The 24,064-nt window shown below is 47.9% G+C and overlaps 9 protein-coding genes across 9 annotated transcripts; 3 read left to right on the plus strand and 6 right to left on the minus strand.

Annotated features, from left to right (window-relative positions):
• F4813DRAFT_205984 (uncharacterized protein) lies at positions 1 to 3,598 on the plus strand. The gene is made up of 2 exons (XM_049239603.1): positions 1 to 358; positions 425 to 3,598. Exon 2 carries the CDS (start codon positions 695 to 697, stop codon positions 3,323 to 3,325), a length of 2,631 nt encoding a protein of 876 aa, XP_049096573.1. The 5' UTR covers positions 1 to 358; positions 425 to 694; the 3' UTR covers positions 3,326 to 3,598.
• Positions 3,599 to 3,982: 384 nt separating this feature from the next.
• Positions 3,983 to 5,122, plus strand: F4813DRAFT_392608 (uncharacterized protein; the record flags this gene model as incomplete). Its single annotated transcript, XM_049247303.1, has 1 exon — positions 3,983 to 5,122. The coding sequence occupies one exon, from the start codon at positions 3,983 to 3,985 to the stop codon at positions 5,120 to 5,122; it is 1,140 nt and encodes a 379-aa protein (XP_049096574.1).
• A 385-nt stretch (positions 5,123 to 5,507) lies between these two features.
• F4813DRAFT_382611 (putative alcohol dehydrogenase) lies at positions 5,508 to 6,765 on the minus strand (the record flags this gene model as incomplete). Its single annotated transcript, XM_049245829.1, has 4 exons — positions 5,508 to 5,557; positions 5,652 to 5,867; positions 5,934 to 6,317; positions 6,396 to 6,765. The coding sequence occupies 4 exons, from the start codon at positions 6,763 to 6,765 to the stop codon at positions 5,508 to 5,510; spliced, it is 1,020 nt and encodes a 339-aa protein (XP_049096575.1).
• A 1,011-nt stretch (positions 6,766 to 7,776) lies between these two features.
• Positions 7,777 to 10,371, minus strand: F4813DRAFT_370540 (MFS general substrate transporter). Its single transcript, XM_049244537.1, has 2 exons — positions 9,312 to 10,371; positions 7,777 to 9,232 (listed from the first exon to the last, which is right to left on the minus strand). Exons 1-2 carry the CDS (start codon positions 9,981 to 9,983, stop codon positions 8,153 to 8,155), a joined length of 1,752 nt encoding a protein of 583 aa, XP_049096576.1. The 5' UTR covers positions 9,984 to 10,371; the 3' UTR covers positions 7,777 to 8,152.
• A 663-nt stretch (positions 10,372 to 11,034) lies between these two features.
• On the minus strand, positions 11,035 to 13,851 carry F4813DRAFT_370543 (fungal-specific transcription factor domain-containing protein). The gene is made up of 2 exons (XM_049244538.1): positions 13,480 to 13,851; positions 11,035 to 13,385 (listed from the first exon to the last, which is right to left on the minus strand). The coding sequence occupies exons 1-2, from the start codon at positions 13,620 to 13,622 to the stop codon at positions 11,189 to 11,191; spliced, it is 2,340 nt and encodes a 779-aa protein (XP_049096577.1). The 5' UTR covers positions 13,623 to 13,851; the 3' UTR covers positions 11,035 to 11,188.
• A 339-nt stretch (positions 13,852 to 14,190) lies between these two features.
• F4813DRAFT_370544 (uncharacterized protein) lies at positions 14,191 to 16,660 on the minus strand. The gene is made up of 2 exons (XM_049244539.1): positions 15,097 to 16,660; positions 14,191 to 15,039 (listed from the first exon to the last, which is right to left on the minus strand). Exons 1-2 carry the CDS (start codon positions 16,474 to 16,476, stop codon positions 14,872 to 14,874), a joined length of 1,548 nt encoding a protein of 515 aa, XP_049096578.1. The 5' UTR covers positions 16,477 to 16,660; the 3' UTR covers positions 14,191 to 14,871.
• A 923-nt stretch (positions 16,661 to 17,583) lies between these two features.
• On the minus strand, positions 17,584 to 19,549 carry F4813DRAFT_206447 (Prp19-domain-containing protein). The gene is made up of 5 exons (XM_049239604.1): positions 19,329 to 19,549; positions 19,226 to 19,270; positions 18,732 to 19,170; positions 18,222 to 18,679; positions 17,584 to 18,166 (listed from the first exon to the last, which is right to left on the minus strand). The coding sequence occupies exons 1-5, from the start codon at positions 19,339 to 19,341 to the stop codon at positions 17,688 to 17,690; spliced, it is 1,434 nt and encodes a 477-aa protein (XP_049096579.1). The 5' UTR covers positions 19,342 to 19,549; the 3' UTR covers positions 17,584 to 17,687.
• F4813DRAFT_206500 (Oxo-4-hydroxy-4-carboxy-5-ureidoimidazoline decarboxylase) lies at positions 19,329 to 20,841 on the plus strand. The gene is made up of 3 exons (XM_049239605.1): positions 19,329 to 20,350; positions 20,441 to 20,674; positions 20,782 to 20,841. The coding sequence occupies exons 1-2, from the start codon at positions 19,841 to 19,843 to the stop codon at positions 20,492 to 20,494; spliced, it is 564 nt and encodes a 187-aa protein (XP_049096580.1). The 5' UTR covers positions 19,329 to 19,840; the 3' UTR covers positions 20,495 to 20,674; positions 20,782 to 20,841.
• Positions 20,782 to 22,642, minus strand: F4813DRAFT_206574 (uncharacterized protein). The gene has a single exon (XM_049239606.1). The coding sequence runs from the start codon at positions 22,516 to 22,518 to the stop codon at positions 21,082 to 21,084; it is 1,437 nt and encodes a 478-aa protein (XP_049096581.1). The 5' UTR covers positions 22,519 to 22,642; the 3' UTR covers positions 20,782 to 21,081.
• Positions 22,643 to 24,064: the final 1,422 nt, after the last annotated feature.

A 24,064-nucleotide genomic window follows, 5' to 3' on the forward strand; every position in this document is an offset into this window, starting at 1 on the left:
GCTGATGGCCTGGCCCTTGTCCACAGCTATGCGATTAGAAGTTGAGAATAATTAATAATGTGCAAAGGTAAGAAAAGTAAGAGTAAGTGTCAAATGATGACATCGAAACTAACGAGATTAGAGCTAGTCTATTACATAAGGTATGCCTTATAAGGTACCCAGGTACTTTATATATAGAAAGATGAGTTACTTTATTTGACTTGTCTCTGAGTTGCTGTTTCCCTATGCTTAATGTTTTTATCTTGTTGGGTGATTACCTCACATGTCTATGTCATAACCATGTGAATTATATAGGTATACATGTACCTAACGTACCTACCTACATATAATACGAAGTACAGTGTTAATATATCTGATGGTAAACTGTATTTTCTCTTAGACAAGCCCCACTTACATAGTACACTGCTAAACGCCTTGTACATAGGAACATTGTATATGTACATACCAACACGCGTAAAGTGGGACATGACAATCAAATCAGTTGCTGTCGCGACGCGACACAACGCAAGTTCTAACCTAAAGATGAAAAAAACAATTCAATGCTAGACTTCACCAATTTATGTTTTAACGCTTTCGCCGTGATACCTTGATCAATTCTATTAGCCATTGTTGATACGATGCTGTTCAGAAGTGATCCCGTGGGTTACGGATAGATGCAACCGGTTTCTACATCTCAAGTCTGAAGTGATAAGTGATGGCTCCTGGTCAGAACACCTTTTCCATCGTACCAAACGCGTTATGCGCCATCAATGGCGGCCTCGACGCTTCCGAAACCCGGCCCAGCAAGCGGCCTATGACCACCAAGCAGGCTAAGAAAGCATATCAGAAATCAAACAGGGGGCCTAAACTATCCAAAGCCGAGCAGCGACGCCAGGATCTCTTCGAGCAAGACCGCATACGGCGAGAATTTGAGAAGGAGAAGAACCAGGCCCGCGCAAGGGCCGCAAGGGACAAGAAAAAGGAGAAGGAAGAAAAAGAGCGCGCTGAAAAGAAAAGGAAAGGATTGCCACTGGTCGATGTTCACCCGTCGCAAGCTACAATTGCTTGGTTTGTCCGTGGTGATAAAAAGAAGAAGCCGGAGAGCAAACCTTTAATAAACTCGCCTATTACCGATCGGCATGAGAGCGATGACAGTGACAGCACTACATTATCAAGTGATGAACCCGAGCCGCCGCCGAAAAAGCAAAAAACAGTGCCTCTAGATCCGGGACACAGTCCGAGCTTTGCAGGGGGGTTGAATTGTTCGTCATCGTCACTCCGGGGCCCAGACGCCCGAGGTACTCCTCAAGCAGCTAGCAACACAGTCAAAGGTCCAGTTGAAAATGGTCAAATGGTAGAACAGCTGGCTCCCGATGTCGATGGTCTTTCTACGATGGTACTTATCGATGAATTATTTAATGATCCAGGGGATGCTGTAAGCAATCCGCCCAGAGACGATATGAATCCGGACGAAGGTTCCCTCCTACTAGGAGAGCAGATAATCCCTAATAGTCCATCGTCATCAAAATCGCTGGATTGTTATCGTTCGCCAATCACAATCGAGGAGTTACCACCGGCACAAAAGGCAAAGAAGGCTGTATCACCGCCGTCTGACCGACTACCACTCCAAACTCTGGGTGCGAGGGAGGTCAATTCAAGAATCACCAACACGCCTCAGGAGCTAGGCCATGATCAAGTGAAGCTGTCAGACCGTGCGCCGAGTCTCGCCCTAGATTCATTAGTAAATGGATCAAAAGGGGGGGCCCCGTCAATCTCATCACCAAAGTCCTTTCGGAACCCCAGAACTCCAATGGGACCCCCTCCGATTCCATCAAGATCTAAATCGCGTGGCCATGTATCAGTTACGGATTCGAAGACACCCTCTTTGTTCCCCAAACGGAATCATGTATCTGGCTCTCGTTCCGTCACTAACCCTAACCCTAAACTCGGTCAACGACATCACACACTTAAGGGAATGCAGGACGAGCATCTACCAACGAGCACCCAGTTGTTTATGCTCGGACACCTTGATGATCTTTTCCCAAGCCCCTCACAAGAAGTAAGGGAAATATTTGGAGAATCGAAATTTGGCATTGGAAGGAATGGTACTGAGCCGAAATCTAAAGCCACATTTACAAGCAAGTCCCCTACTAGTAGGAAGGTATCTAATAAGTTGATCCCAGCTGTGCCGAGTCCCGATCGCTTCGGTTCTATTATAGGAGGCGAAACCCCAAAAATTAAACCCATCCAGGGCCGCTTTTCGTCCATACAAGCAAAGGAGAGTCCTTTGCTTCCCACTGCAAGTATCCACTCCTCGGGAAACTCTAAACCATTTGAGATGCCATTTTTCTCAACACAGGATCTCTTCCTTTCGTCACAAGACCTAGAAGACCTCGAACCCGGAAAAATATCTCCAATAGGACTCGAACGTCGGAATGGTTATGATAGCCATAACCCATCCGCAGAAAAACCGACTTGGAATGGCAATCTTAGCGTAACAACTTCATTTCATCCGCCGGCTCAAAAGCAGCCTAGAGGGTCGATACCGGATTCTCGAATTAGTCCGGCTCGCGACAGGGGCCGATCAATTCGCGCTCACTTACTTGAGGAATCCGCCGAATGTCTCAAAAGTTCGAAGCAGGTGCCCAAGGAAACTACAACACCGAATGTGTTCTTGAAGAGCAATCATTCGCAAAGTCGCAACTTAAGGAATACAGCCGACTTCGAAAAGCCTACGGATAAGATATGCGAGGCTACCTCTCAGGGTCATCAAAAGAAATCACTTGGCACACTACAAGCTGAGAAGAATATGGCACCCCCGCGAGCCTCGCCCAAACCATTCTTTACTTCGAGTGACCGAGAAATACATCGCATATACACCAATGAGAGGATGAAGACAACTGCGTGGGAGAGTGCCTCAACCAGGCGGAATGTACATCAGGGATTAAAGCGTCTTCAAAAATCAGAGGATGAAAAATCAAATGAGTTGATACCGATGTGCGCGATAGAATATGAAAACAAAGGCAGCATCAAACCCGGCGTGTCTGGCTCAGAATCGAGAACCGAAAGCTCATCCACGCGGCCATGCGACCAGGTTAAGGACCAGTCGCGGCCCCGATCGATCAATCAGCTATCAAGTTCGGTAGGAAGCTTCCAAAATCACAAGATCGATGAGCCGAAGGAAGTACGTCCGCGACAGAGCCAGTCACGTAGCTCGTATGAGAAAATGTTGGAGTTACTTGAACGCACGGAGAACTGTAAACAAGAACAGCTGGTAGTAACTGCGTCGCAGGAAACAGATTATGGGGATGCCGGATTGGATGATGTCCTTAGCGAAATGTTGTAGTTCTAAGACTCTGGTTTATCGGTACTGGATTAAGAAATTCAGATATCACGATTCAGGGCGTTGGGTTAATATGTATATAGGTACTCTGGGTGAGAAGGATACGGGGGAGCATAAAGGGAGACGAACCATTATACCCGGCATAGCAGTCAATTATAAGATAAATGAATTAAGACGAGTAGAATATGAAGGTGTGGCTACGTGGCTCGGCATCCTGGATGCTTATGAGTCTAGTGAGCACAGTGACTAGTTTGCCCCTACGGTTGTCAGCAGCCAACTCACAACAAGGACTATTCTTTCGAGTTCCTAGTATATAGCTGTACGACTTTTCATCTCATGTAAAGTGTTTGCCAAAGTTGGATGAGCTGCTAAAGAAGTTTGTTGACGGGGATGACTCGAAATCGGATGGTCCTATCGACAGTGACGAATGAGTTAGACGTTGACTTTCTTAAGGCTGGTCATGGGAGTTGGAAAATATAATCCGATAAGTATTACGCATGGTAAATTCGATGACCTGTACGGAAGGTATTTGTCAGTTCTAGCCCAGTCATGACTTCGAAGTTTCGAACGAGGAAATACATAATGCGCCTTGGCCCGGCAACTGCTCATTTATTCCTGATCTTCTACTCACTCCAATTACAAAAATACAGAACGGAAAAAATGGCCACTCTGCAAAACAATCAACGCCGCTGTCACTGCCACTGCCGGTCAAGCAGCGCCCCTCCTTGCTCGTCGAGAGGGGAGGAAGAACACGAGCGCGTCATCAGCACACCCAGAACTCGCGACCTCGAGACGACCATCTTCGACGAAGAGCGTCGCCGCAAAGAACTCCTGATCCTCAGAGACGAATTCTCGGACTTATCAGATAGCTTTAGCAAGCGTGCACTGCACTTCCAGAACATCCGTCAGAACCCTACTCTCCGGGGATTCTTCGATACAGCGCGGGACTTCGATCAGGAGCTCTTGGACCTCAAGTTCCAACTTGCGGGGCCTAACCAGCTTTACTTCCTTCCGGAAGAACACGCCGAGAACGCGATACGCTGTATTCGCCGGACTACCACCGTACTTCTAAGCGCTCGATGGCAGATCTGGAGATGCGTCGAGCTCTCGGCGGTTCATACTGGTCATGAGACTGGTGAGCCTCTGGTGTGGAGTGCGACGGTTAAAAAGTACGTTTATCCTGGAAAGATAGCTGCCGAGCTGGAATATCAACGGTGCTGGGACAAGGCCCGCCCATGGCTTGAACGTCTTCTCGGAGAGCTGAGAAGGGAGGTCCCGCGCATGAGGTGGATTGTAGGCCAGCTTGAAGGCAGTAGAGAGCCCTCTTTCATACGACATTTAAAGGAGGCTAGTCCTCATAGCAAGGTCTCGAAGACTTCAGTTCTGCTACCATGCCTTAGCTCCGGTGCCCGATCGGGAGACCACCAATACGAGATGTCAGGCGGCCTATCAATTGACAAAGCGCGCAAGACTCCAACCTGGATCAACAACATGAAGGTGCGGCTCGAAGGGCGTGTTATTAATGACCCCACGGAAGTCGATTTCAGCGCCATCCCAGTCCGCATTCGGTACCGGGAACTCAAGGCTCGGAAGAAGCTGCAGGGTGGTGAGAATCTGGAGGCGATGAGGGATGCTTGGGTGGCGTTCCGAGATGATCTGGATAAGAGGGCGGGGGCTCCCTCGACGGATATAATTCTATTGCGGCATAAGGTCGTTACGGAGGTGATACTTTCAGAGCGCAGGCTGCAGCAGGCGCGGGAGCGGGATGGTGGTGGATCTGTGCAGGATGGTGGGGCCTGAGTTGGCTTAAGGACCTAACTTCCGGGGTTCTAGGGGAAGAGGTATTATGTAAAGTTCCTAACGTGGCGGATTACAAGAAGATTTGATATGTCTTGATGTATTATATTGAACGCCGTAGACTACGGGCCGTAGTCTATAGGCGTCTATGGGGTTGCGATGAGAGGAACACTCTTCAAGATACCTAAGAGTACCTAATCTTTCCCTGCGTTGAGTTAAGTAATATATATGTTTTACACATTTCGAGACGTCCCAATCTGTGCGGATAGTCTAAGATGCTCCAAGTTGTTAAGCCTCGAGTCGCGATGAATAACATTTCCTCTAGCTACTGGTATATCCAACTAGGCCGCTATTTGTAGCCTATTTACGATCCCTAATAGCAGACATCTCAAGGCACGATGACGGCCCTGAAGCGAACTGTACCATTTTTCATGGCATCTATGCAATACTAGATTAGCTGGTGTTTAATTCATGGCATACGAAACAGATAACACGAATGGGCAAGAAAATAGAGCTGCTAAAAGAAACGCACCCCATGCTGCTTGCGCCTGATCCAGGGGGTAAGTCTGAATCATACAATCGATGCCCTTGAGTTCGGTGAATTTAATGGTGTCTTCGGAATCTTTTTGGTGCCCGGAGGGCCAAACCTGAATTGAAGTGCCGTACTTGAGCATGGTAACAGTGTCGATGGTTAAATTACCAGGAATGCTCAACACCAGAAGCTTGCCAAGGATACCCAAGCCCTTCACTATAGAAGAAGAAGAAAAAAAAATCAGCAACCACATCCGCGAAAAAGAGGAATCCAGTTACATACGATACGGTGTCATAGAGTCAGCAGTCGGCGCCGTAGCTACAACTAGGCTGGCACCACCGAGCGCTTTTAAGGCTGCACCCACGTCCTTCTCCGTGCTTGCGTCGATATACTCGTGGGCACCTAACGCTCGTGCGAACTTTTCTTTATCTGCGCCTCGAGAGACAGCAACTACGCGGTATCCCATATGTGCTGCGTATTGGACCCCGAGATGGCCTAGTCCACCAAGGCCTTGGATAGCGACTGTCTCACCGACCGGGATGTTCATATTCCGGATGGAGTTGAAGACTGACACGCCTGCGCACAAGATTGGTGCGTATTTAGCAGCGTCGACGTGCTCAGGGACACGGACAGTTGCTTCTGAGCGCAGGATGCAGTATTCACCATCTACACATGCATTAGCTATTGTCCACGTTCCCCCGACATACAGAAAATAATATGTGTATGGGGATCAAAAAGACTTACAGCCACCGTTCTTCGTCACGCCGTTGATGGCTTCGTTATCGCACATCTGATACCACCCCTTGCTGCACGCATTGCAGGTCTCATCGTGACCGCCATGCCAGCCACCACCGACCCGGTCGCCGACCTTCCACGACTTGACGCTATTGCCAATGGCTGCGACTCTGCCAATTATCTCGTGGCCTGGGCATATCGGGAAGCCACCGCCCAATACATTATATTGGCCGTAATAGTCGCTGTAGCATACGCCACATGCTTCTACCTTGACCAGCACTTCATTATCTCCGGGAAGCACCAAATGGGTTTCTTGGATTACGAGGCTCTCGCCCTTGCCGGGGAATACTGCGCGCTTAAAGGTTTTCGGGAGAGACATTTCTTCGACTATTAGAATTTTTGATCTTTGCCTTTGAATATAGCTGTACGAACTTTAGAGTATCTATCGTGTCACAATCCGGGAACAGAACAAGAAGCCGCATTGCTCTTTATGTGAACTTTACCTCCGCCTACTCTACTACCCTCAACTCCCTACCTGTTTCGATCCTCTAACCGGCGTCATATCGAATCTCCCCAAGTCCATTACAAGGGACCTTCAACTATCCACAATTAAGGAGTACTTCCCTAAGGCTTCGAGGCTCGCAAGTCACCGAAAATCTTGATTTTTTGCAAGCTTTATGTTACTTCGCTCTTTGCTTCCTAGAAACGAAGTGGGCCACTTTCAAGCATATTTCCCAAAGGAGAACCGGAGTCACCTCGTGCGGGAGCCCACTAGGTACACTATGTAAAGCGTATACTAATACTAGAAGAAGAAAGCAAAAGAAGATAGGTAATGCGAATAATTTATGTAAGTGAAATTGTAACTGCATAAATCATAAATTACGCAGATATGTAAAACTAACACTTGGCGGGGCCTTGCTGAATTACTCATGATACATCATTAACACTGGTTCGGTACGCTCTATCGTATCCTTTGGGTATTATACTGTGATCGAGACACGACCGATGGTGAAGGATTCTTTCTGAGCCAATGATCGTGTAATATGGCTTGAAAAATTACTATAAAAGGAAACCATCCCAGTCCGTGAGACAGCCATACAAAGTAGTTACTTTAAATGTTCGATAAACGTATCGTTTGAAATATTGTAGATCGTACCTTGATTAGTGATCGTATCTGTTCTTAAAAGATACTGTCTAGTGGTTACGATAAAGCCGTGTAAAGCTGGTACCAAGTCTAAAGCTATTCGACGATATGTCTCTTAGATACCGTAAAGGTGTGAGATATGAAACTGGCACTCGAAACTTTACTGTCTTATGATGACATATAATAGTCTATGGGACTTAAAAAATCTGGTTTATAAATATAGATTAGTAACTTCCTCGTTTTTTGAGAGGAGAATTTAAATTTAACAGCTAATATTAAACCTGTAGTTATGCTTTAAAATATCATTATATACTTGTATAAAAAGACTTTTCAGCTATATTAACACGGCCAAAATGGGCCTTAAAGAAGTATAAACCCAAACTAAATTATCACCTATAAGTACCACCCCTCCCCTTTTAAGACAGCCTATCTACCTATAGTCTATTACCCAAGCTAGCTATGTACCTAGTTAGGAGCAACCATTAAAACAAGTGACTATTAGACTATAGGTACTAAAACCCTGCCTCTATACCTGTAGTTAGTTGATACAAAGGGGAACATTTGGTTACCTCCAACACATCCCAGATGTGAGTTCCCACCCCTAGATCGTGCGAGAGGATTCTTAGAAGATCATCATCGCAGGTCCGCTATCCTCGCCATGCCGCCCCTTAGGGTTAACGAAGCGCTCGCGCGTTAAGAACAGCGTGCATACCGTAAATAATGCAGAAGCAACTATGACCACGATCCAAATTTTGTCGATGGCCTTCACAATGACAGCAATAGCAGCTGCGCGGATCTCGGGCGATGCTTGAGTTAACACCTCGCTTCGCGCGCCCGCGACTGCTGCTTGGATATCTGCGTCAGTGTAGCGGTCCGCGGGCAAGATCGCCCGGATTCCGGAGAACGCCTCGGCCTGGAAGATCGCGCTCGCAATAACTAAACCAACTAGTTGCGACGAGCCTTGCGAGATGTTGATGTATTGGATTAGGTCCGCTGCGAGTTCAGGTTCTACTAGTAAGTGGCCGATGGCATATGGCGCTTGAGACGCCGTCATTCCGACTGCCAGAAGGATCGAAAACCCTATGATCTTCGCGTTTGACGTGTAAGGGTCCACGGTGTACATGGCTGCCGAACCGGCCGTAAGGAACAGCCCCGAGAGCAGGAACCACACAATATGGTAACCAACGCGCCCCATAACGGCACCACAGATTAGGATGGCCGCAACGTAGAAGCAGATATAAGGCAACAAGCGGATGGCAGCTTGAGTACCACTCTCACCGCGTGCGAAGAGGTAGTAAAACGGGATATAGTAAACAGCAACAAACAAGCTCAAACCACTGCAGAACATAAGGATATACATGAGCACGAGCTGCGGGTTTCGCAAAAAGCTGCACGGGAACAGCCTGTTGACTTTATCAGTTAGGATAGCGAACTTCTGCGTAAGTACGAAGGCGATAAGTAGGACGAAAGCCAGCACGATTAGAGTGATAGTGCGCCCATTGTTCCAGGCCCATTCGACGCCGCCGAAAAGGAAGGCCACCGTGAAGCAGGAGTACATGGCCGAGTTGAGAAAGATCCCAAGCCAATCCATTAGCTTTGCCTTCTCGAGGAACGACATCTCCGGTCGACGCGGAACGGAGGGGACCAGGAACAAGTAGATGGGCGACATGGCGCCGAAGATGACGAGGTTGAGATAGAAAGCCTGCGCGTGGATTCCATGTTAGGCATGATTACAACAACGAAAATTCCTTGCTCGAAGATAGGGGTTTAGCAACACTTACCCATCTCCACGTCGCTGGACTATCAGCAAGAAGACCCCCCACAACCGGTCCAAGAATAGCTCCCGCCCCGTAAATAAACCCCGTTCCCGCTACATAAACAGGCTGTTCCTTCGGGAGCACAAGAGCCGTCGAGATATTCAGCGTACCCAAATACATCCCGGACCCCCCAAACCCAGCCCACACTCTCCCGACAATCATAGCATTCATATTTGGCGCCGCGCCGCACAGGGCGCTAGCCGCGGCAAAATTAACCAGACACGCGATGAACACCCATCTGTTGTCGAAGATGGCGTATGACTTTCCGATTGGCAGGATCCCCGCGGCCGAGCCTAGAGTAAACCCCACGCCCAGCCAGCCTAGCTGCCCCGTGTTCTGGTACGTCTCGGATACGGCGCCCTGGATGTCCGCGGCGATGGTGTTGTCGAGGCCAAAGAGCAGGTTCGCCGAGAAGATAGACAGGCAGATTAGGAACCAACGGAATCCCCGTACGGACCGCTCTTGCGGCTCGGATTTTTCTTGGAGAGAGGCATTGCGTGCCGGGCTGGACTCGACGTTCTGGGTCGATTCGGAGTTCGACTCTTCGGTTTTTTGCTCTGTGGCAACGTTGTTGCTGTTATTGTTGTTGTTGCTGCTGCTCATCGGTATTGCTAGATTGACCTTGTTTTTTCCCATTCTTTAGGCGTATAGGGAGCGAACACCAGGACGGGAGAAAGCCAGACTAGTTAAAAAGGTAGGTAGGTAGTTATATTAACTACCTCTCTTTTATTCGAAATGGCAGCATCGCATAGATATACACTAAGCAAAGACTATTTGTTGGACCGTCGTCTCATCGTATCTTATGGTGACGCCGCATGTGGCATCAAGCTCGATTATCCAACAACAGCAGCAGTATCCCGGGGTTTAGAGCCCAAACACCAGCAGAGATTTCCCATCCGTGGTACAGTTATCTCCATAGGTTCGATCTACTGTTTTCTTGGCTTGGGGCGGGTCGCAGGTCAAATATCACATCAATCAATACCAATACCCGCTATGACTCAATCCAAGTCCGTCGTCTTTTGCCTTATCGCGCCCCTCTCCGTAACTCCTCTGGGAAAGTGCGGCTCTTTGCCCACGGCGCTGCTCCGTATATCCGGATACCCGGGTTTCCGGCCCCGCTTATATGTCGGAAAACACTATATCTGCTGCAGAGGAAAGGAGTCGCTCCTATTGGCAAGCATATACATGGATTTACCCCACTATATGCTAGGTACCTTCTATACACACCTACATGCGTGTCCATCGGCCAGAATAACTTGCATCTAACAAAAAACAAAAGTTGAAGTGGGGTAAAATCAAAGTTGCATATAAGGGAGAACTACAATCGCCGGGGTATGCTTAGTGCATGTCGTTTTCACCATAACGGAACTAGAAATAATTTTGTCACTTTTAGATACCTTAGGTAAGTAGATGGGTATTGATACAAGGAGTTGGGCAGTAAAAGGTGATGCCCTCAATATAGTCTCGTAGTAAAGCTTTAAGAGTCCCATTTTCATGCATTCCGGCTAGATATTGTGGATATCTCGTTTCCGTGGTACTAGCACGGGCTTCGCATGCCGGGCCCCGAAGGACCTATCGGGCACTGGTGTTTTAATTTGGGGGAGGGGGGATGCTGATAAAGATTTTCAATACTATATAAAATGTACTAGTATATAGATATAGTTATAGAATAACAATAACAATTTACCTCTTATACATAGCATATTTCGAGGCGAGAAACATTTAAACACTATAGCTAAGTAGCTCTGCATTTACTCTAGTGAGCTAAGAATATGTTTGCTCAATTGGATACAAAAAGCTTCATTCGGTTTCATTATTATAGCTTTTACATATATGGCTTCTTATTCTGTAGAATCTATATTCGGCCATAAAACATTCGTAGTGTTGTAACCATCAACAGCAAAGGCCAGGTCCATTGAATCTGCTAGGATGCCCTGCATCACAGCTATGGTGTCCTCATCAAACATAGGGAATCCGACATCCGGTTGACCCATGACTGTACCTTCCTGCTCGCTCTGGTGCATCATGATAATAGGCTGACCCTCCTGAGTTATGAGTCTATCACCTTCATTGATAAGTTGCGGCATAATCATATGGTCAGCCGTCACACTAAGCTCACGCACCAGTTCGGCCGCACTTGCGGCTACGGAAAAGCTGTTTCCAAAAATGCCTAGAGCATTAACTGAAACACTTATGGCTTCTCGCGCCGCCGGTGTTAGTTCATCATGAGGATGTGACAGGACGAAGCCGACTAGAGTCATGGCGACATTCCATTCCCATTGAAAAGCTTCTTGCCAGCCCGTAAGTATATCTGTTGTTGATAATATTTGCCGCATAATATGCGTGAGCGCCATAGCGTGGCTAGCGCATCTATGAGCACAAGATTCTGCAAGGGATGAAGACTGAGATGATACTAATGAGTATGGAGATCGTTTGAAGGATATAAATGGTCGATATAGATTTGTGCAGAGATTATGGTATAATAATTCCAATAGCAGACGCTGGCGTTGCACCCAGAGCGGAGCGAACTGTTCGATCTCTACCGGCGAGAGGTCCGTTGAAAAAGGGATTCCATGGTTTTTACGTTGGGTCTTTAATGCGTCAGGCACATCCTTAACCCACTGTTCCAAGGCCCTCATGCGCATAATAAGGAACTCAGCATACGTCTCCATGGCCGCCGGTGCGTCATAAATCGTTTGGTTACCGTCGCCCTCGACAAAGTCTGGATACTTATCGTAAAAAGCGGTGTATACGTCGCGGGCAGCAAGGACAAGCTTAGTGTTGTGTAAATTCCAGCTAAGCCAGGTAACATCATCGTCTAAAGGCGCGAAACCTGACCCTGATTGCGCGGCGGCTTCGTGGTCGTCGGCTGGCAAGCCACAACTCGCATGCGACAGGTGGAGCATAAATGGTCGACCCAGCTTCATGCTAGTTTTGGTCTCGGCGACGTAAATGGACCACCATAGGCGCTTTCGCATCTCCCTCTCACGTTGTGGCATGCTTTGCGGTGGCGGTAAATGAAGGCCGAGCATCTGAGCTGTCCTCGCCGTGACGGCCAAGGTGCTATCCGCCATATTCTGAAACGAAGCACAACATAACCAGACCACGGACAATATGTTGCACTGTAAAGTTGATATTGTAGGACTCTCCAATTCGCAGGCTAGAAGGTTTTGACAGCGACAATAATGCCAGCGGCCGGCGAGCGTCGCATCGTCAGTATCGACGTTGGCATTCCCCGTTACCGAATTATTATTACCCCGACCCCGTGCCATGCCATACTGCATGCACAAGGCTATAACGATATCGACGAGGGCTGATGGTTTGCGCTTCTTTCTCGATCCGACCCATAATGATTTATAATGACGCCTGAAATTGTCCTCGTCGAGGACGAGGAGAGAAGTATGATGCGACTGCCAATATAGATCTAGGAAGTATTCTTCCTGCGTAGCAGTCAAGTACTCCTTAGCCTTAATAGGATCGTCAGGTGGTACTTGGTCATGCTCATCCGTCTGTTTATCTGGTGGACTTGTAGGACCATCGAGAAGTCTACTGGCCGAGTTTGGCTGCAATGAGCTTTCGGGAAGATGCTGCTGCAGCGTTGAAGCCAGGAAGGCATTCAGACGACTAATAAAGTAGAGCAAGGATGCGGGCCCGTACCAGGTTTTCGATGCAGATCTGGCTGTGTTAGTATAGATACCTTCCCAGTATCTCCTGGAAGATACGGCATCATATGAATAAGGGCCCGATGGGGTTGTGATAGAGATGCTTGACGAAGATGAAATATTTGGGGGGGTCGGAAGCTGGGAGCTAGAGGATCCGGTCGGGGTAACGACTTGATTTCTATTACGGCTCCGTTCTTCTTCGAGCTCCTTTTGAAGTTCTTGATTGCGCTGCTTAAGCCGTTCTATCTCGCGGAATGCATGCGGGAGAGTGCGGACTCCATTTGTGTGGTCGTTGCTACACTGACCGCCTCTAGTCTGACAGTTGAGGCACGGATGATTATTATCGCACTTGATTCTGTGTACGCGACAGTAGTCACTAGGCAGAGTCAATACAAGACGACGTAAAAGGACGACGACATCAAGGTACGAATTTATAGATGCATAGACGTATAGACGTATGGTAAACTTACCAAGCCCGCGCTACCTGGCTCCGTTTCTGCCGGGGCCGTGGAGGCTGAGACCCATTCGGAGAAGCGGAGTTCGGACCGGATTCACTAGATCTTGGAGACGGACCCAGGAAAGTGGTGAACATAGTCGGCAACTGATGGACCATCTGAGAAAAATATGGGATATACGTGATATATGAGTATATCAATTATCAATCAAGGTGGTTTATAATGGTTGAATGCGGTCGTTTCATTGATGCTGATGTACCCAAATTGCTGATGTAAATTGCCGATGTAAATAGAGAGAGAATGAGTTTTGGGGATTGAGTGAGTATAATCACCACCTAGGTTTAGATCTTTGAACGAGAAGATTAGTAATAACAATAGGGAACTTCCTTTTCTCAGCTAAGCAGTTTGAAGATATTTCTTTCCAAGAGTCAGTGCAGTACCTTTTTTCGTCGGGTCCGCGATTTGTGTCAGCACTAATCCTGCAACCTTGAGATCCCTGCTATTAAATTAAGTGATACCCGCAGACCTTGTGCGCAAGTCCGTAAGTTGCGTAGGATTGCCAGTTACGGTAGATACGGTAGCTACGGTAGCTACGGCTAAGACCGAGCCGGCTCCTCGAGGAATTGAGGAATTGTATATAAATTGTATATACATAGGTACACAATTAATAAATTAATAAAGCATGCGCCTCATAAAACTCCTGTCCGGTCTTCACCTACGTAAAGTCTTGGAATACGTTTATCGTTTATTTGCCTTACCTCTTAGCCCGAGTTGTTTATTTTATTTTACTCTCTTATATGTAATGCTTTGGGAGGTACCTAGGGCAGGCAGCCTTGTCCTTCCGTGAATTTAGCACACTTCAAACACGTCGGTAGAAAATAAGTCATTAGAAATACAAGTCGTAGCTTTGGCGGGCCTACTTTCGGAATACAACGATGCGTCTATTGCCTACCTATGTAGGCTAGCTGAAAGCCTCTTATGGGCTACCTTATAGGCCAGAGTGCAGCGTGACGCGACCTAAGTAGGTAAAACACACCTTACCCATCTACCATATCTATCCACTGCATCTCGTCCTAAGCCGATCGACCTCAAGTCTTGGATATGATGGGGAGGCTAGTAAGTGCAATCAAGTCTGAGTCTGTAAGAATACAAACGCCGCAGACCATGCGGGAAAATTGGTAAAGAAAAAGTAGTTACAAACAACGTGTGAGGATATCGACCTTACTGAGTTCCCTTCCGACCCTCATTCCCACCTTTATACCTTTGCCTTATCGGAACGCCTTATGATGCAAATATGAGTACTGGAGAATTATCGCCACGCCGTAAAATTGGGTTGAGCTGAGTATCCAGCATCCCCGAACCAGACCAAATCGACTCGACTCGGAGGAGTAATGTGAAGACAACGCATCATAGGAAGATGCCGACCCACGCGGCCTTCGCGCTCACATCCGAGCTACAGTCTTCAACGGCGCAGATCAACTTGTTCTTGGCGCCGCTGGGATCAGGTCGGAAACCTACGGGGACGCGGTTCTTGCCCGTGGATTTGCGGTACTCGTAGCACTTCCTGCAGTAGACCTGAAGATATATTAGAACATCAGTATTCTTTAGCCGGGTAGTTGCATTAATGCTTACATGTCCGCACGCCTTAACGGCCCAAAAATGATGCTCGGCCTTGTCTTTTTTCGTCCGAGCTTTTCTGGAAGGTGTAGCTGCATTGCTCGCATCATCATCCGGGTCATATGCTAACTCCTGGTCGCAACTGGGACAGATAGCTACGACATCATCGCCCGTGTCTCTCGTAAATCCCGGTCTTGTCTCTTTCGGAGGTTCATGTGCAGGCTTCGGACTAGCGCCTACTGGCGCGGGCTGCGGCATCGGAAAAGGATGAGCGTCATAGTCGAGGTCCACCGGGGCAAGGTTGGGTTGCGGTATCCCCTCTTGCATTACATTACGATGACCTAGCAAGACTAGATCATCGTCGTGGTTGTTTGCCATGGGGTTTTGATTATTGAGGAGACGAAGGAAAGGAATGTGGTTCATGAGATGCTGAATCTGATCCAAAGCGTTGCGGCCAGGCAGGATATCCGGTTGCAATTGTTGCCGCAGTCGATTTTGATTTCGCATAAGTTCCTCTCGAGGAGGAATTCGATGAGGAGGAATGCGATGAGGGTGATTGCGAGGAGGGGGGATGCTTCGTCTAGGCTGTAGCATTATTGCGGGCTCGTCGTCGGAATCCGAAACGAGGTCGATGACGGTCTGAGAATTCATGTAGCTAGCATCGCTGCGTTCTAATCGAGGAGGGGTGCCCCGCTGCAGTGAACGTCGTCCGCGAAGAGTCTGATAACGATTTCGAGGTGCATGTTGAACAGGACTATCACCCGTCAAATCAATCACCTCGGGTTCTCTTTGAGGCTGCTGCTCTCTTTGTCTCCGAGCCGCGGGGTTCCCAGCCCGCTCTACCTCAAACCCTACCAACTCGTCTCTCAGGTTCTCTAGCTCTCCAAACCCATCCATCGCGGGTGATCTATAGTTTTCTACAGCGTTATTCTCTTCCGGACTGCTCGGCCAAGGATCGGGAGATAGTTGATTAAATCTATCGATATGACCGTCTCTGTTGGGGCGGTCGTTTACAAATAGGCTTTCTTCTGAGTCATACGCATCAAAGAAATCGTCATCGATGCCCATAGGACCGTATGGGTTATCCAAGAGAAGATCGTCACTGTCTACCTCGGAATAGTTAGGGTAAATATGGTCGATGAATTCTACAATTCCCTCGGAATCGTTAGATGATATGGGGGAGGATATAATACGAGGAGCTGAGCTGCTGCTACGCGGGGGGTTTTGGTCGTAAATATGTCGAGAACGTGGTAGGAGACTGGGAGAAGACTCGGTCATAATAGAATCATCATCTTCCTCTTCTGTGCTTTGAGGAGACAATGTTGGAGTCGCAACAAAGCCAGGAGGGGTCGATGATAAAGAATCTGGAAGATCAGAATCGGCGATTTCGGCCATATCAAAATCACTTTAATGTTCTGGGTTGGCGAAAATGTTAGTGGCCAATATATGAAAAAAAAAAAAAAAAAAAAAAAGTAGTAGAGCAACGTGTATTGTTGGGTGGTTCGAGGCATGAACTGTGCAAACTTGAAAGAATGTAAGATTGTGCGCAAACTTACCAACCGGATAGGTCAGACCTTATGGGACCGAGAATACAGATAGGTACGTAGGGTAGTAGGGTAATTAATTATGCGCTATCATTTTACTGAGCACGCATCAACAGAAATTGCCCGCCTCATAGCAGGGTTGAGATAGGGAAGTAGTATTTCTCCGTTGACGTATGTATGCTTGCCGCCGCGTTGTAAATGTCGGGAAGCGACGAAGACGTTACGGCGGTTATTAAACTTGGGTGATTTGTGAAAATTAAAAGGAAGGAATGATGGGAGGCGAAGAAAAGTAAACCCAGGTTAGGTACCTAGATAGGTAGGTAGATAGGTAGATAGGTAGGTTTGGATTAGTTTGCTATGGGAACAGTTGGGAAACTATGGTGATGTTGAATGGCGAAATTCACATTAACGCGAGCCTTGCGGTTAGATCTTACTGTACGTGCGCAAGGGTTTCCAGTTATCAGGTACTACATGCCTAGTTACTTAGGTACGGCAGGGATGACGCCGCATTACCAAATCTACTTAGGTGCACTTACTTTATTCAACCCCGATAGGTAGGTACCTAGCTGACAACCTAGGTAATTCTGCCCCACATAGCTGGTAAACAGCCGCACCCAAGAAGCCTTACGCGCTAAGGCTGCTTTGTATACATATGTATAGGTAGGTATCTCTTTTATCCAATAAGAGCACACTCAATGGATACATTTTAAATCAAGAGCGCATAACTCATGGGTAGACATATATGAAGATACTTTGAAAAATGAAGGTATCTACAGGTATGCATTAGGTAAAACCAAAGGAACCAAGATTATTCTCTCCTTAGCTATGCCTTGTATAATAGGCCCATTTGATTGATTTATATCACCTAAGCAACATTGAAAACTTCAACTTCTCAGAAGAATGTATCGTTGGAGATCCCATCCCCTATCCATATTGTACATTGACGAACTCTAAGCTATCATCCAGTGCTGGTTGTGATATAAAGCGTATTCTGGCCTACCTAGCCCATACTTCTCCTCTTGTTCGTCCGTATTATCTTTGGACGAGGGTTACCGGCCCAAATCACGACTCCTTGGCGGCAAGAACACTAATCACTCCATCTCCATTGATAGCCACAAGCTTGTTTGCGTTTGTAGTCCACTTGACGCTGACTGCACTGACTGCTGCTCGTAAGGGTTCGGACCAGGACTTAGAGCTTTTGCTGTACTGCTGTACTGTGACTCCGGCGGGTCCAGCTGTTGCGAGAAACTGCTGGGAATAATCCCATGCGAGGGCCTGTACTGCGCTGCCGATATCCAACACCTTGACATGCGCAGCTTCCCCCTCCTTGCGCAGATCAAATACAGTGACCGTAGTCTGTCCTTTTGCTGTGGCCGCAAACCAGAAGCCGTTTTCGGAAAAGGTAATGGCTTGCACGGGAGCTCCTAAGTGGAACGAGGCTGCTTCCTCTCCGACCTTAGTCATAAATAGCTTGATCTCGCCAGAACTGGTACCCGCAGCAAAGAGATGGCCATCGGGGTGGAAGGCGCAAGCGGTTAAAGCTACAGTAGAATTTAGTAACAACATTAATACAAATATTTCGAGATGTTAACTTACTAGCATTGGTGTACACACGCGTGGCGCGACGCAAATTGGCCAGATCATAAAATACAAAACTCTTGTCGGAGCCGACAGACGCCAATATTTCCTTGCTCGGATGAATGGAAAGACCGGTAGCTGGGCCGGCGTGATCGGAGAACGACGCGATCTCGCTGCCATTCTCAAATACCTTCACGGAGCCCTTAGAAGTCGAGAAGAAGACTCTGGAGCCGTCCCATATTGAATCCGTCACGGGTTCGTTTACTTGGAACGAACGCTCGACATTGTCCGATTCAATCGAGTAGATGGCAACGTCACCCTGCAATCCACCCACAGCGGCATAGGCAGCCTCGACACTAACCGTTGTAGCTTGGGGGACGGGAAGCGAGTTCGTTGTTTCGACTGCGAACGTAGCAATATCCTCTGCTGTTGCCCAATCCTCCGGAACGGGTCGCTTCTTTCGGCTCTTAGATAGTCTGTTGGCATGTTAGCTATATCGTATAAACGGAAGAAAATCGTAGTACAAACTTCGTTTGTGTCTCGTCCACCTTAGCCGCTAGCTCCTCAGGTAGAGCTTCAGCGTCGACCGCCATAGCATCGCCGTTGTTTGCGCCGCCAGCCGAAACAGTCACCTTAGACAGCGCATCTCTGGCCTCGTCCCGTTCTTTGGTCAACCTCGCAATAACACGGACGGCCGCATCATGTTGGTAGAGAGCCGTCGCAAGTTCCTCCCTCGTTCGCGCCAGCTGTTCTCTAATATTGTAGGTCTCTAGCGCCAACGCGTCCCATTCGTTTTGGAAGGTAGATAGGAGGGCTGGTATGGAAGTGAGAGTAGGCGGTCGGGGTCGCACGACGCGTGAAGATTTGATAGGTAAAAGGTCGTCGAGGGTTAAGTCCTCCCCGCTCACAGGATCTTTTCCATTCTCTTCGATATACTTCTCAATCAGTCGCTTCTCAAATACGGCGCCTAGGCGATATTAATTTAGTCAAGTAGTATACTAAACAAAGCGACATGGCCTTACCTGATAATTTGGAAACGACAGGCTCTTGAGGAGCTTCGCCGGAAACTATATCTCGTTAGAAATATGGAGGGGGAAATGGCGAAGAACATTAGTGAACACTTACGAGAGCACAGCATCTTGGATAACCTCAGACTGGCGATAATTGTGTCTGATTGTGTCTAGTTGCTGGCTTAGGTAGGCTGAGCTCAATCAATAAAATTTCCAAAGTCAGCAGTTGATACATGTAGCTCTGAAGCTTCGTTAGTTCCTGCGCAATGTTGACTTTGAAATGATTGGTTAGAAGTAGGGAGACCGAAGTTGGCCCGTAGAAAATTATGTATGTAACGGCCCGCTGTTTATCCGGAGTTTGATTTGAAGTACCTAGGTACTATGTAAAGTTGTGTCCGGGCTGCCGGGGACCTTACGCTGGCTGGTGAAATCATTAGTGTGGTACGTAGTACAAACGCTTTCCCCAAGATTCGGTACCTAAATCGAACCCCACCTTAGACCCCACCATTAAATCAATGATCTGAATTGAAGCAAATCAAATCGTTGCTAAGTGCAATTACTACAACTTTAACGTACCTAATTCCGTATTTGCCCATCCATAATCACATATATGCAAGACCTCGCGGAATGGCTTCTCCAACGCTACCACCCGTTATCTCGCTGCAAGGGGCTGATGATAGCAAAATCAAGTTTGTACTCGATGCACTTTTCGAGCCGTCTCAAGACCTTCACCTCGTAGCCATTCCAGCGGTCGGCAACACTCCTTTCTCGTCATACCCGTCTCTCATCGAACATGTCGGAAGTCTCCTATTTCAGCTCGCGGAAAACTCAACTGCTGCTAACTCAAGAGAAAGGCTGCATGAAATCCTAGGCTCACATCCGCGCCTGGGTGAGAAGAGGGTAGAGAGTGCACAGAGTCGGGCCGAGCAGGCACATCTCAACTCATCCGGTACCTCAGGCGAGAAGGAAGAAGAGGCCGGAAGGCTTAAATCTCTGAACGAGGAGTATGAGGCCCGATTCCCCGGATTACGATACGTAGTATTTGTCAATGGCCGAAGCCGTGAAACCGTCATGAATAATATGCGGGAGCGTATTGACCGCAGTGACATATTCGCCGAGGAGCGAGAGGCTATCCAGGTAGGTGAAATTTATCCAGCGAGAGCTGATTAACCAAGGTGTAAAGATTTTCCCCTATGCTGACGCATTCTGGTTCGATCCCAATCTTAGGCGATGATCGATATTGCTCTCGATCGCGCGAAAAAACTTCAGGCTGCAGATTAAAAGGATGTTCATCTAGATCACATTCAACATTTAAATGTGGAGGAATATAGACGCATCACCTATTTAAAAGCGAGCCATATGCTTGTCAAGCAAGCTCACCGCCGTTGTCAACTCCTAAGTTAGACCGTATACAAGAGTATCCGAGCACATATATCGCATCGCACACTGGCAATTAGAACTGTAAGGTGTTCATATCCTGAACTCTTAGAGACACCCTTATTATTTACCAATTTTCTTTGAACATCAAGAGGAAGAATTTGGTGTTTACTGATCATCTATCATCATAGGGAATATGGTATATGGCAAGTTACTGATCGCATATGCCTTACAACCTAGGTCATTTCCTTGTCCTATTATTTGAATCTTGATCATCCGAAGCTGCCGTGAGGCTGCGGTATGCTTCTATTCATAACGACGATGCATCTGAAATGATTTTCCTAGTATTTTCTCATTTTTCTTGCCGGATACCATGACACCAACTTTGCTCCCTTCATCCAGCTACAAAGACGCCCAATCTCTGATGATAGCCCAAAGAATACACCTATCATGCAAGTCGCTAACGGTTCAAATATCCCATGCGCAGTACCTTACGCTATCCATCGTATTCCATCCAGCTCATCCAAGTACTCCTCATAGAAATGTTGACCACTAGTTGTTTCACTACTTCCACTACCATCCTCAGGTGACCGCGTACCAGAGCCAAATAGCACTCCAAAATCTGCATATACGTCATCTAAATCATCATCCGAAAAATCTGCATATCGAGTCTCAAGGTCTGGAGAGGGGAATGCCACATCATCGTCTTCCACTTGTGGTGGTGTTGGTTGATCTGGTGGGTTCGACTGCACACTCAGTCGCGGTGGAGGAGATGGGCAAGTCGCCGCTGGGCTGGGACTCCTGTTCTTGAGGTTACCCTTCTTATCTGCGGAATCACCCCGGTCTAGAGGGCTTGAACGAAAAGACGAGGGGTGGAATGATGTTGTATGTGGTCGCCACGCTGGCGGTATTGGATGGTCGTAAGGGTTAGGCGCGTGACCAGGGAACCGGGCCCCTGTTGAGCTATTTGACGTCGTCACTAGCTGTAAACTGTGGCTTAGTGAGTTTCCTCTAGCCGCCATTCCCGCGATCACCGTGTGGCCTCTCAGCACAGCAGCTTGCCGCACTCCAATCCTCACTCTATTCAGAATGGCTGCCTTGCGGACCAGCGCGCTTTGGTGACCGGCTCTCTTTAAAGAGCCAATGGCGGCGAGCTTGAGGAACCGGTTGAGCACGGGCGAGTCGTCGCCGCTTTCGCGGTTCAGAATGTGCGTCGCCGGCCACGAGTATGGCTGCGATAACCTACTCGTTACAAGGTGTAGTCGCAACCGCCGCTTCTTACACGGAAGACTACCTGTTCCGGGCCCGTCAACATCGTGCAATGCACGGCCCCGCTTGGGAGGCCGGAGGACAGGAGATAATGGAACGAACGTCTCGCGGGGAAAGTAGAATACCGTTCTTTCCTTTCCTTCTCCACTTGACACTACAGCGTTTAACGTCGTTGCTACCGGAGGTCGAAGTGAGTTGACCCGGAATGTTGGGGGCACATCACTACTATGTTCCTCTTGGGCTTCCTCGCCGGTCCTAGACTGGGATTGCAAAACTACCGGGGCAGAGTTCGCCTTCTTGGGTTTCGGTCGGCCCTCCGTCGAAAACACTGCAGTTGAAACCCGAGACTTGCATGGTTGAAGCTCGACTTGGATCTTCGTCAAACGAGAGCTTGGGCTAGCAATTCTACGTTTAGCACGAACCTGACTCTTACTTTCACTGCTCGTCTCCTCACTCCCACTACCACCACTAACCCCGGCCTTGAGTATCCGGACCACTCTTGGCGGTGAATTGGGCGCCGATGCACTGATCCGAAAGTAGCGCGACCTGCTACTATTACTTAGGCCCGGATCATCATCCGTATGACGTACGTGGCAAGACGACCAGGATAGTCCAAAGGGCTCCAGGGACGTCTGGTGCGCATCTAGCTTAACGACCATAGTAATCCTACCCGGTTGGTGCTAAAACCCTCCAGTGACTATAATGAGTGGACTGGATACTGTTGAATAAGTAATCAACACGGGATGATGTCGAAGAGAGGAGGAAAGGGATCTGGCTCAGGTTGGGAAGTGTGTCATGATCGCGTAGGTAGTTCTATGTGCCGTCGTAGTGCTCAAGGATATGTGAGGTCCTGAGGGGTTATGCAGCTCGATGCACCTACTGCAGCTAATCCTTAGCAAACGTATTGATGTATGGTTTACGTAGATGTGCCGCGGATGAGAGGATCCAAGATGTTGCAGACCGTGACGCTTCATCAAACTCGAAATATGGACGATGCCAGATCGGGGTACTAGTCGAAGCACGGTGTCTTTTTCCGTACAAGCCAGTATTAGTTCCTGTAAGTTTGATAGCTAGAATTGTCAACGTCGACTTTATTATGCTATATCTGTTGAAGGTATACGAAATAGTGATGTATTGTGTATTGTAAGTATGGTAAGTATGTGGGGAGCGATGGGAAGGAGAATGCGCCGAACTGGCGAGATTGGCTAGGCGGCTTAATAAGAGAGAGGGACGAGACGCTGAAGATCGTCGCCTGCGTTAAACCCGGGGAAAGCAATCTTAGTACATACATAAATAATGCTGGTGGATATTTTCGGGGGCGGGAAGATCCCGACAGTTGGTACCGGACGTATGTCGTATGTGTGCGTCTTGTGTTTCCCTCTTCCTGCTTTGGCTTCGAGCTACCAATGCTACGTGCAGTTCTAGTGTACGCATCAGGCTAGTTAGGCCAGTTAGGTTAGTGTAGGTATGTATTAGCTATGAATTACCTACCTACCTATCCTAGGCTATTGCTGGGGCCATGCTTTAAGTGGCACGAGGCGCAGATCCTGCGGACATGGGTGAGGAAGAGAGAGAGAGAGAGATACATATGGATTAGATGTATGTACCTAGGTTAGGAGGTTAGCTACACAGCTAGGATCGTTATGAACCAGAGCTGTTAGTTCTGTTAGGTTAATCCCTTTCGTGAAATTCAACGGGAGAAAAGATAGCTATGTACCTAAGGCATGTACATATCACATATGATACGGCCTTAAGCAGATTGTCAATTAAGAAGGACCGAAGTCGTCGTCAGCGTCAGCGGATGATGGGTTAGGTATGGTGGTGGCTTGTCAGATGACAGATGCTAGCGAGGGTTTCCTCATTCGGTGGAAGAGCGGTTGTTCGCTGTTTGAAGTTAAGGAGTTTCGACTGGCAAGGACCCTAACAAGGTGTGAATAGGCAAGTATGTACATAGAGTGCAGGGATTAGTTTGCCGGAGAGAGCCTCTGGAGTATCATACCTATGTACACGTGAAGACCGAATCATGTGGGTGAGGTTAAGGGCGCCGTGTGAGTGGCTGAAATAAAGAAAACGAGAGCCGGGGATCGATCTGAGAAGAAAAAATGCGAGAGCCAAAATCGTACGATGGGGGGGAATCAATCGTCAACGAGCGCCAAACAGTCAAATTGACATATGTAGTCCCGATGTTCCATTTCTCTATTGGTG

This window comes from Daldinia decipiens, assembly GCF_022478715.1.
Source record: "Daldinia decipiens strain CBS 113046 unplaced genomic scaffold F4813scaffold_36, whole genome shotgun sequence".
In the NCBI taxonomy this organism is placed as follows: domain Eukaryota; kingdom Fungi; phylum Ascomycota; class Sordariomycetes; order Xylariales; family Hypoxylaceae; genus Daldinia; species Daldinia decipiens.

Coding starts and splice junctions, on each gene's coding strand:
- F4813DRAFT_370540 (XM_049244537.1), bottom strand. CDS start 9,983: ATGGGAAAAAACAAGGTCAATCTAGCAATACCGATGAGCAGCAGCAAC. Junction 9,233..9,311: donor GTCCAGCGACGTGGAGATGG/GTAAGTGTTGCT, acceptor ATCCACGCGCAG/GCTTTCTATCTCAACCTCGT.
- F4813DRAFT_205984 (XM_049239603.1), top strand. CDS start 695: ATGGCTCCTGGTCAGAACACCTTTTCCATCGTACCAAACGCGTTATGC.
- F4813DRAFT_370544 (XM_049244539.1), bottom strand. CDS start 16,476: ATGGCCGAAATCGCCGATTCTGATCTTCCAGATTCTTTATCATCGACC. Junction 15,040..15,096: donor CCGTTAAGGCGTGCGGACAT/GTAAGCATTAAT, acceptor ATATATCTTCAG/GTCTACTGCAGGAAGTGCTA.
- F4813DRAFT_206500 (XM_049239605.1), top strand. CDS start 19,841: ATGGCTTCTCCAACGCTACCACCCGTTATCTCGCTGCAAGGGGCTGAT. Junction 20,351..20,440: donor AGGAGCGAGAGGCTATCCAG/GTAGGTGAAATT, acceptor TCCCAATCTTAG/GCGATGATCGATATTGCTCT.
- F4813DRAFT_206574 (XM_049239606.1), bottom strand. CDS start 22,518: ATGGTCGTTAAGCTAGATGCGCACCAGACGTCCCTGGAGCCCTTTGGA.
- F4813DRAFT_370543 (XM_049244538.1), bottom strand. CDS start 13,622: ATGGTCCATCAGTTGCCGACTATGTTCACCACTTTCCTGGGTCCGTCT. Junction 13,386..13,479: donor AGCCAGGTAGCGCGGGCTTG/GTAAGTTTACCA, acceptor GACTCTGCCTAG/TGACTACTGTCGCGTACACA.
- F4813DRAFT_206447 (XM_049239604.1), bottom strand. Junction 18,680..18,731: donor GTGGACGAGACACAAACGAA/GTTTGTACTACG, acceptor ACATGCCAACAG/ACTATCTAAGAGCCGAAAGA. Junction 18,167..18,221: donor GCGTGTGTACACCAATGCTA/GTAAGTTAACAT, acceptor ATTCTACTGTAG/CTTTAACCGCTTGCGCCTTC.